At 41.2% G+C, this 11695-nt stretch overlaps 1 protein-coding gene across 3 annotated transcripts; it reads left to right on the plus strand.

Annotated features, from left to right (window-relative positions):
* The first annotated feature begins 94 nt into the window (after window positions 1-94).
* On the plus strand, window positions 95-9763 carry emilin3a (elastin microfibril interfacer 3a). Of its 3 annotated transcripts, XM_088989624.1 has the most exons (6): window positions 95-1076; window positions 1741-1825; window positions 5185-5323; window positions 5411-5530; window positions 6756-7264; window positions 7365-9763. In XM_088989624.1, exons 1-6 carry the CDS (start codon window positions 1056-1058, stop codon window positions 9281-9283), a joined length of 2793 nt encoding a protein of 930 aa, XP_088845750.1. In that variant the 5' UTR covers window positions 95-1055; the 3' UTR covers window positions 9284-9763. The 3 variants fall into 3 exon arrangements, with proteins under 3 accessions (XP_088845750.1, XP_088845767.1, XP_088845758.1); XM_088989641.1 differs by lacking the exon at window positions 95-1076 and having other exon boundaries at window positions 1528-1825; XM_088989632.1 differs by lacking the exons at window positions 95-1076; window positions 1741-1825 and having other exon boundaries at window positions 4420-5323.
* The last annotated feature ends 1932 nt before the right edge of the window (window positions 9764-11695 follow it).

An 11695-nucleotide genomic window follows, 5' to 3' on the forward strand; every position in this document is an offset into this window, starting at 1 on the left:
ATCCGGTTTAAGGAATGTAGGAACAATCAGTGGGGCCATAGGGAGTGGTCTTCTGCTCCCCCCAACCTGAGAGTAGGGACCTATCATAGCTGGGTCCGGCGCCGCCATGTCTGGACATTAGGGATTAGGGACAGAGTGTGTAAGGCGAAAAGTGTGTATCTCAAAAATATTTTTCCCATAGGAAACCATTAAAATGGGAATAATCTGTTCCCGGGTTACCATAAAATATACTTTTCAACTAAATAAGCCTTAAAACTACACACAACATACCTTAATCTATGTATAATAAATGTGCTATTGTATTGCAAAGAAAGAAATACACTGCATTGTATCATAAAGTCACTTTATTTACATTTGTGATGGTCATTTATGGCTTGATGGAATGGCGTTGGAGGTCGAAGGTCAAAGGGAATTGCATGAGGACTGTAATTAAAGAAATAAACTGCTGTAAAATAAAGTTTTATTTACCTTTTTAATGGTCGTTGATGGCTTATGGAAGGACAGTCACCTTCCATAAGGACTGTTGGTGCTGTTCTGTCGTGTGCTTCCGCCGAAGATCACCAGCCATGGTGGGTGTGTACTATGAAAATAGTGCTTATTATAAGGTTTAATTTTCAGAAATTTGACGTTTGTAAGACGAAAAGTTTGTAAGTTAAGGTGTTTGTAAGTTGAGCTCTCACTGTATTTTTATCTGCGAGCCAGACGCTATCATCAAAAGAGCCATATATGGCTCGAGAGCCGTAGGTTCCCCACCCATGCTTTAGAGTCACAGACAAGCATAGGAAAAAAAGCAAATACAATAATAAATAAAATACACTTATAAATTATTGAACCTACTACTGTTTTTGCTGGTAGAAGACTGAAAATCTTTGGAAAAAAAGGAGCAGGAGGATTTTTCAACAGACAGTGGTCAATCTGTATGTTTGTGTGTGCGTGTGTGTTGCCCAGATGTGTACACGACGGCAGGACCCCTAACAACAGCAAACACCGTGTTCCTCTTGGCGAATGCATGTCACGTGCCTTGACCCCTGACTCCACCCACATGTGGCCTCCAAATGAAGTTTGTTGAAGACAAGGTTTGTCACTTCGATATAAATTGTTTTAATTGTTATGCCTCAACATGATTAAATCAATTGAAAAATGCACTGAATTGAATGATTAAAAAAAAAAATCTTAAAGGACAACCGACCCCATTTGTTTGTTTCCTAACTGACATCAGAAAAACGTTTTATAGCATCTAAAATACCCAAAGCACGCAGGCTGATATTTTTAGTCAAATGCAAAACACCAATAAAAATGACTTAAAGTGTCCCAAAACTACTTCAAAATGACCTCGGAAACTGGGCAGATTCAGGAAGTCCCGCCCCCTTGTTCGTGACGTCACACCAAGACGTCTTGCCTTGCCCTCAGTTTTGAAGAAGAAAGCATAAATGTTTGCAATCAGTTAAAGAAGTCCTCCTGTATCAATTCGAACCGTCAGGACTCCAATGTAGCGCCCAGAAAATGCACAAGATGGCGCTCAAGCTCTGTTGAAAATGGGTTGATTTGTTTGCTAAGAATTTGTGTCCACTTTTATGGTGTTACCGCAATTGGTGTTGTTGGCGCGACACACAACGAATCGCCATCGCGTTATGAATGTGTTTTTCCTTCTAATTTCACCATCAACACGGATTAAAACGATGTTTTCAGACCAAACAAAGTACCCAAAATGCATGTTTTGTGTGTCGCTTTCTCGGTCAGGGGCGTTCCCTCCGTGACGTCACGTCAGGCATCGTCATCAACTGGAAAACAAGACTTCCTGAATATTCAGCGCGACTCTTAAAAGGTAAAATAGAGCTATATGCCGTGGAATCTTTGTAAAATGTGCTCAGTAGAAGTCATTTGAAGCCATTTTACAAATTATGGACACAACTTGTCTGGAGGCGTCGGTTGTCCTTTAGGTGCTCCCTCCATTCAGCAAAGGAAACCCAAGTCCAGATTTGTGTTGAGACCAATTACTCTTGTTTGTTCTTTTGCGTGCCTGTGAGCATACACGAAGGGCAATTAATTACTCAAGACAAACGGCACCACCAGGTCAACAAGAAGATCCTTCCAACCTGCATCTCCAAAAGCTCAGCTGATATAACGAGCACAGCCTGGATACATCGTACTACATTTGACCGTCACATACTCACTGTTCAACTCTCACAGGCTCCCATACTCGAAGATTTTTTTTTCCCAATATTTTTTTTGCAAAAGAATTGGATTGGATTGACTTATCCTTGATGAATTTCGCAGTGGAGAAATTTACATTTCAAAAAGTTATGGAAGGAAGATGAAAGGAAAGGATGAAGTAGAAAAACAAAATACAGGAGCTGCTGTAAAGGCAGCCACTCTTGCGGGACCATCTTGAAGTCAAAACAACAACAAAACTAAATCACAAAATGTGACACAACACAAAAAACACTGTACCCTCTTTGTTGTATGAAGCAGTTCTAGAAAAAGGATAGGACACTTTTCACCTTACACACACTTTCTGGGTACCAATGAAGTTCATAAGCTAAGTTATCCCTGTACAAGGATTTAGAAAATGAAAGGTTTTTTTCAGAAGTCCCCAAATGGTGTGCAAACTAACCTCATTTGCTATGCCATCAAGTCAGAATGATATGCAAAGTCATGCAGTGTGGAAACACGCTGCCATGGCTCAAAATACACAACAAGCCATTAACAGGCTGGCTTTGAATGTGAACCGCCAGTGTTAAAATTAAATAGGCACAAAGAAAACACAAAAAAAAGGCTCCCCAAAGTCAACGGATTCAATCGTACTTGTTTGATTGATTGTGAGTCCAAGAAAAGGCAATGCGTGGATTCTCCCTTTTTTTCCCCCCCGAGTTGTGAGGCCTCACCCTGAGTGGCCTTCACCAAACGTCAGGCGTAATACAGTCGCGCGGAGGCAAAGCAGAACAGCCGCAAATGTGTGATGCCATTCAGGCATAAGTCAGGGCGGAGTCGCTATAGCTAACAGCCACAGAAGAAAGCTACGCTTGTTCCACCCAACCAGAACACCAATACAACATGTTTCAACGTCATACAACGGGAGCCTGTTTACAAATGGGGAAGAAAAGGCGTGTTCTGGGGAAAAAAATGTAGGGTGCGCTAAAAATAAGTGTCGACATAGGAGAGGGTGTTAGCAGGTAAATGAGGTGCACAAACAGGATACAGGAAATAAGCTTAGTGGGGGGGAAAGGTCAGTCAAGTGATAGCAAAACAATGGCTGCTCTTGTTTCAATTTCGATGACGTTATAGAGCTTGAAAACAGATTCTTTTCAAGTAAGTCTTACACTTGCCTGGAAAAATAAGTCAGAAGAAGAAACAAGTCTACTCACTCTTAGTGTAGCTCATTCACTGCCAGATATGTGCCAAAATGTGTCCACTCCATTGCCAGGGTTTTTGTCATTGTCACTTGAATTCCAGGACTTACAGAATATTGAGTTTTAGGAATACAGTGATACCTCAGTTTACGAAGTAAGGCGAAAAGTGTGTTCCAAACATTAATTTCCCATAGGAAACCATTAAAATGAGAATACAGTGATACCTCAGTTTACGAACCCCTTGGCTTACAAACTTTTTGATTTACGAACGTTAAATTAATGAAAATTTTACCTTGGCATACGAACTTTATCTCGGCATATGAACTTTTTTCGTACACGGAGCTGCCTCAATGAGTGATGTATCGTTCGCGAACGAGCCCATTCTTCTAGCAACAAAATGGCAGCTGACTGTTTTTGTCCTCTATTCCCCGCCCTGAGTCTTCAGTTAAAGCCACGTGATTAATCAAGAACACAGCAGTGGAGGGGCGGGGGGTTTAAACATTTAAGAGACAGGCAGACAACAGTGAGAGAGTTTCAACTTTAATAGTTCAAAGGCAGAGTGTAGACTGCAAGGTTAAAATATCCCATCAATCAGGCTCCACAAACAACCCGCACAAGCCATCTGCACACTTGATGCAAAAAGCTATCAAACCAGCTAAACAGAACACAATTGATGAGGACAAGATACAATTATCACAGAGAAAGCACCTACCTCCAAGGGATCATTCCTCAAGATGGTGAAAGAAGAAGGTTACGTTCCTCATCAGGTGTTTAATGCTGATGAAACCAGCCACTCCATTCCATCAAGCCATCAACGACCATCACAAAGGTAAATAAAACCACTTTATTTTACTGTACAGTTCATTTCTTTAATTATAATACCATAGCACATTTATTATACATAAAATAAGGTATATTTTGTGTAGTTTTAAGACCTAGAAAGTAGAAAATTATGTTTTATGGGGACTTGGGAACGGATTATTCTCATTTTAATGGTTTCCTATGGGAAATTAATTTTTGGGATACACACTTTTCACCTGACACACTGTCTGTGAACCAATAAGTTTGTAAGCCAAGCTATCACTGTATGTATCATATGTGTCAGTTCCATTGATGCAGATGAAGACCGTATCATGTTTGAATGACAATTTTTATTCAGAAAACCATGAAATTCAAATAGTTTACAATCATTTTATTTTATTTTTTGCATGTTTTTCTTCACTTTTCCACTAATAATTCATTCTGTTGAAATTTGAATGTTGTTCACCCACCAAAATGAAATCTGTTTTTTTGAGGAAGAGCAGGAGATGTTGCGAACCACTGAAATTACGTTTTGCTCTCATCTTGGAATTACAGACAACAGACTCTGGATGTGATGCCTTTTTCCACTCTGGTTTGCAATGAGGTCACCGTGGGAATATAGAATCATGAGTTTTCCTTTTTCCTTTGCGTTACAAAATACAGTAAACTATTACTTGGGATCCAAGTCAGTTCAATCAGTTTTAGTGGCTCCCACTGCAGTGTCACGTTGGGGAGAGGGCGTGTGGGAGGAGATATGTAAATCGGGCTTTTTGGGGTCCTATTAGTGGCAACCGTCACAGTCAGTGCACTGACACACTTCATCGCAGGCAATCTCATGACCAGTGTTAGCATTTTCTGCTTAATTTTTCGTTTTACGGCACATTGAAAAAAGTGCAGTGACAGAGTCTTGTATGAGGACATTTTGGGATTTGCATCAAGTTGACGGAAGGGGAGTTTTAGGATATTTTCATCTGTGAGGATTTCTTTATTTCTTTACTTGGGCCTTTTGGATACTGTGTGATGATTTTTTTAGGGGCCACAATTCTTTTCGTAGCAACCATGCTATGTTTGTCAATTGGAGAAACAAAGTCATACAGGCCTCCCCATTACAATAGCTACAGAGATGGACTGATTGAGCACCACGACCAGGAAAAACCTACCAGCAGACACAAGTAAGCTTATAGTTAATAATCAATCATATAGTTGATAATCATAATTCACGGACAATGTATTCACCAATTTCTTTCTCGCTTTAAAAGGAACCACTGTGCTTATGTGATCGAAAAGACAGTGTCCTTCACTTTGCAAGATGGGGCAGCCCCGTATGTCAAAGCTGAGTACAACAAGTGTTCCTGGCATAAAAAATGTCCAACTCTTATGTAAGTGGTATTATATTACTTTGCGTTGTGCATATTATACATTTACCTGCAAATCAATTGACGTTACAGTTACAGTACAATTTGATGTATTATTCCTCATTACAGTATAAAAAAAGAGTAATTATTGTATACATATTTTCCTTGTCAGCACATGCTGTCCAAATACAGGTAACATCCGAGTTACGACCGGGTTCCGTTCCGACAAAACAGTCGTAAGTCAAACGGTGGTAAGTCGAAATCCATTTAAAATGGCTGACGAGACGTTTACACGACAGGCTAGTATACAATGTCAATCTATTGTTTTTAAGCAACGTTTTCTATTGAATACTGTTATATACAGAACTGTTTCTAGTTCGTTGATAAGTTTTATCACTTTTCGTGTCATTTTTATCATTTTATATTTCATATTATCGATTTTTATTATTGTATAACTGTACCTATAATGTATACAAACCTGTTTACTGTACAGTTCATTTATCAATGTTATACTTACCCTGCTCTCCCTGCTAACGGCCAGAAGAGGTCGCCGACACACACGCTAGGACTCAGGCTGACGCAGTAGGAAAAAAGCAGTGTACAGTACTACAGGAGATGTTGCTGAGATTGTATCTGCACTGTATAACTACTGTATTAAGTGTAGTCACGCAGTAGATTGCTGTGTGAGTGTGTGACATGCTGGCCGGCCAAAATTGTAGTACGCGTTGCCGGCTGCTTGGGCGTTGCGGTGCCAGGCGTAGAGTTAAAAAAAAAGTGTCTGGCATTCGTGGTCGTAAGTACGGGTGGTCGTAACTCGGATGTTACCTGTATTGCTGTGACAATGTACATAGAAGTTGCTGTTGCTGTCGTGTGAAGAACGTGTCCATTTTTGTCAATTTTTCTTTAATTAGTGTGGAATTTATTTCATACTCTAACAATTCAAATGTTTAAATTGGCTAATAGGTTCATACAAAGGATATTTTTATCACTTAATTTGGTAAATAACCAATGAAAAGTAAAATGTAAAATGTAGTGTAATGTACTGAAATGTAAAGTCTCGTTATATCAATATCGGTTATATCGATAGTACTGCTTATTACGATACTATTTCTATGAACGCAAGGAGAACATTTACATGCCGCAGGATCGGATATATTGATAGTCCGGTTATATCGATATTTTTTCTGGCTCCCGAGAATATCGATATAACGAGACTTTACTGTAATTTCAAATTGTTTGTTCTCCGTAGGTACCGCCTAATCTACAAACCAATGTATAAGGTGGCGCATAAAACAGTCACTGAGTTGGAATGGCGCTGTTGTCCTGGGTACTCTGGCTATGGGTGCATGGAGGGACCCCCATCTTACCAAGATTCCATGGAAAGCATGCCACCATTTCATGGTCCACCATTCAGAAGCCCACAATTCAAGGGGCCACAATACAAAAGCCCAAGATTTCTTGGTTCCATATTCAAAGGCCAGCCCAGCAACCCTCTTGTGAACGCCTACCCATGGAATCAACCAAAAGCACAACTCCCCAATGGTTTTAACTCTTACCCAATACATAACTTTGAACTGCCCAGATCCTCCAGCTATCCAGACACCTCTTTCGAACCATATCCAGATGGGCCTGAGCCCAGGCTGGACCACAACGAAAAACATCACATCACGCATGAACAAGATCATGACCATAACCAGGGAGCAGTGGAGCATAGTCCAGAAGTAACACTTCCCCCTACCAATGGCGAACCAACCGAAGGTAAACCTAAATCATACCGATACGGGCTGCTTTTGTGTGGATATTGTAACAAATGTAACTGACACTGGTGTAATGCTAAGGTTATCTCTTATTATTTTAGGCCAGGCTCTAGAAAATGCGACAGAGGAGAGAATATACCAAATTGAGGAGGATTTACGACGCCTGAACCAGGGACTGGAGTCCCTAAGGGGGGCTGTGAATGGCCTGGAGGATCGCCTTCGAGTGTCACTAAGAGAGGACGCCAACAGGATGCTGACAGCTCTGCTTACGGCTGCCCCCAGCCCTCTTTCTGCTCCTCCGATGGACTCTAGCCCTTCCACAGTTGGCTTTGTAGAGATTCCTGGGGGAGATCCTGATGCTGGCACTCTTGACGGCAGAAACGTCTTTTCAGGGTTCACAGAATTGGATGGAAGGGTAGAAAAACTCAGGAACGAACTGCAAGCCAAGACGGCAGAGCTTCAGGAGCTCAAAGCCACAGTAATGACACATGACGAAGCATTGGAAAAGATATCCGCCAGAGAAGGTAAAGTATCTGACTCCACACATCTTGAGAGGAAATACCAAAAGGCTACGGATCAGCTATTGGATACCAAACTGAGTGCAGCCAAGGCTAACATTATAGGTGCATTTGAGGAACGTGTGGAGAGTGCAGTGGGTCGATGTGAGGAGAAAGCAGGAGACATACGTCATCAGTGCAAGAAGGAGCGAGTTGAAAGGCAGGAACAAATGGAAGATACTTTGGAAGAAAGTACAAACGACCTATGGACAGAGGTGAGGAACCTGCGGGCTCAGGTTCATCATTTCAGCACAATAGAAAGCTGCTGCGCTGTTGTGAGTGGACTGAGTGATAGAGTGCAGTTGGTGGAAGCATCAGTGGTGGGCCTCAATCAGTCTCAGAAACATCTAAAAGTCGAGTTGGGAGGTCACAAAGACCACATTGAGGGTATGCTGGAAGGGCGCCTTAAATACGTAGAGACCAAGCTCAACCTGACAGGGCAGCTGGAAAAGAGGAGCATCGCCTCAGACAAAACTGAGACAGGACAGGGCCTGGAGGCCAGAATGGAGGACAGGTTGAGGGAACTCGAGGGTCGCCTACTGATAGCTTTGGAAGAGTTGGGAAATGCCACTGCTCCTGCACTTCTGGAGGGACATGCCGTTCCGACCCTAGAGACAGAGCGGGAGTCCCTCCGAGGGAGACTCGAGATGGATGTGGACAGGGTGAAAAAACAGCTGAGCAACCTGGAGATTATTTGTTCTTCCTCTTGTTCTTCATCCAAAACACCCGCGGCTATTCAAGGAGACTCTTCACCTTCAAGTATTGACCCTGCGGAGGATCAGCATGTCAAGGTGTTATTAGATAGGCAAAGTGACCATTTGAATAGCCTCAACATCACGCTACAGAATATCATGAGGCATATGACCGACAAAGAGCAGCAAGAAAAAGAACAGGGCCAGCTCACGATCCTTAAGTTCAACGTTCGCTCGGTCAACCGCACCCTAAAAGGAATTCAGGAGTCACTGAGGACCGTAGTCCACCAAGTGGGAAGAGTCAACAGCTCCTGGCATGAGAGAGAGTCCCGTCTGGCCCAACAGATGAAAGGTGTGGTTCAACTAGTTCGACATCAGGCTTCCATGCTTGGTGCAGGTGAGCGCAAACTGGGCCGGCTCAGAGCAGAGTTGCAGGAAATGAAGAAACGGCTAGCTGACGAGGTCCGAGGCTGTCGGAGCACAGCCATGGGGGTACAAAAAGAGGTGACAGAGGTCGGTGGTCGTGTCGCTAGTGTGGAAGACCAGTGTAAAGTTCTTAATTATTTAACAGAAGATCTGGAGAGAATTAGGGAGGAGCTGGACAGACAATCGAATGGCTTCCTCCTGCAATTTAATGGCACTCTCAGCAACCATTCCCAGCAGTTGTCCGAGCTGAAACACGAAATCAGAAATTGCACCTCCAAGGCAGAGTCAGCGCAACAGTATTTCGATCCAGAGACGCAGCCCACGCAGACGTTCACTTCAAAGTAGTTCTCAGACATTCTGCTGGAATTGGTGAAGTCCACTTACACCACTTTATTTAGGTGTCATTGGTTTTGACGGAGGTCCACCTAGCACTGACATCCAGCCAAAAGTCGCTACAAACAATTTAATGCAGCGAATTGACTGCACTCCGACGGTTGGCATTCCAAACATTTATTATCACTTGACTTGTGAAGGTGCTAAAGTCTGTTCATTGTAATGAACGACCATTTCGAACCAAAAAATACATATGTTCCCGTGCTTTTTACAACCATAAAAGCCTTTGTATATGTTATTTAAGTTTTTTCAATTTGATGTTCTACTTTTTATATTTTCTTACATGCAGACTAAATTACACAATCCTTTTTTATAATCAAAATTTGTATTACCTTCCTTGTTTTCATATCCGTGAATCCCTCATCTTTTGACTGAAAATAAAAGAAGTAATAAAATTTTGTATTGTACATGTTTTTGGAATAAAAATCTTTGTCTCTGAAACAGGAGAAGGTGTTGGATGTTTCGCTTCTTATCATGAGCCTTCCTCAGCGAATTAAAATTTTTGCTGGTAGTTTTGGCCCTAAATATATCAGACGTGGCGGTGCCAGACTCTGCTATGATTGGTCCCTGCTCTCAGGTCGGGGGGGGTGGAGGACTACTCCCTGCGGCTACACTGATTACTTCTATTGTCCTGACTGATTACTTCTATTGTCCTGCCTGAGTATAGGGTCTATGACTGGCCTGATTGCCCAATTTGCACTGGTTTCACCTCATCAGCATAACTAAGCCTATGTTGCCTAAGAAGTCTGTTGTAGGAATGATCCAAATTGAACCTCACCCCACCATGGCGATTGAGTGAAGGGTTTTGCTGTTTTATGAAAATAGCTTCTTTTACTCCCCTTTCAAACAATCTATTTTCTTTCGCTACGATTTTAACTTCATTGTCGTCAAATGAGTGTTTGCAAGCTTTTAGTTGCATATGTACCGCCGATTATCCCAGCTATGTTGATAAAGTCTTTTTTGAGAATTTGTTTAGTCTCCTCAATGTATTGCTCTTTACAATTTACATTTTTACAATGTATTGAATAAACTACATTACTTTGTTTTTCATTTGGCAGCCTATCTTTTGGATGCACTAATTTTTTGCACTAATTGCAGAAGACTACTCCCCGCAACCTGAGAGCAGGGACCAATCATAGCAGAGTTTTGCACCGCCACGTCTGGACAGTAGGGATATATATATGGGGCCAAAACTACCAGCAAAAAAATTGTTTGCTGACGAAGCCTCTTGGATAAGAAGCAAAACGTCCGACACCTTCAAAGAAACACAGATGACATTTTTTTTTACATTAAATTTTTGAGAAAGAAAATTACACTGTCAAGTTTGATGCAAGGAGGTATGCATTGCACGAGAGGGCATTGAGAGGAAAATAATTATTATTTTGGACATTACTGGCCCTTCTCTGTATGACGTCACGCTCTTTCGATGAGCCCTGCCTTCAAAAACACGAATAACAACCACGGACATTACACTACTTTGAATAACTCAATACAAGAATTTAAAAAAAACATGGAGCAATATATGTTTTTAATCTTGTAAATTATGCTTTGCCAACATGATCAAGTGAATTGTATTGAATCCGATTGTAGAAATTGGGTTCCTTTTTTTCTCAATTTCGGAAACTCCCATTTCCCAGTAAAAAGGAGCGTTCCAGCGCACTTTTCCTCGTCCTGGGACGGAGATTGCAGCTTTCCAACTTTCAGCGAACGCATCATAAATCCATGACGTCAGTTGCGAAATATAAAAAGCCGGGATTTTCAAGTACACGTACAGTAATGATTTTACCAATTGCGACTACTGCTGAAATTAACGGGCGGTTTTGTGTTTGCTTAAACGGTAAATGTATATAAATATTACACTTTACTCTTCCATCCTACTTACTCCTAAACTTTGCCTTTCTCCAAAATTGGTTATTAACCGTCCACTTTGTATGTTAAACGCTTTACCAATGCCGACCTTCACTTTTCATATTTCTTCCGCACCTGGAGTACATTGACACAAGACAAAATGGATGAATTCATTTTCTCACTTAATATTTTTGCTACTGCTAACAAGTATTACTTCAGAAAGACACAAATCTGCGGTTAAAATCGTTTATTCGAACCATGTCATAAATTGCGAGCGAGTAAAGGTTGGTTTAATAAAACAACTTTCCCCTCCCTTAAAAACGATGACGGTGTTACAACAGGTGCAATTAATTACAGCGTTAATGCTTCATATATTCGAATAAATGAATTAATGATAGATAGATAGATAGATAGATAGATAGATAGATAGATAGATAGATAGATAGATAGATAGATAGATAGATAGATAGATAGATAGATAGATAGATAGATAGATAGATAGATAGATAGATAGAA

The sequence above is a fragment of the Hippocampus bargibanti genome, linkage group LG01 (genome assembly GCF_051943395.1).
Source record: "Hippocampus bargibanti isolate YZ-2025 linkage group LG01, ASM5194339v1, whole genome shotgun sequence".
NCBI lineage: Eukaryota > Metazoa > Chordata > Actinopteri > Syngnathiformes > Syngnathidae > Hippocampus > Hippocampus bargibanti.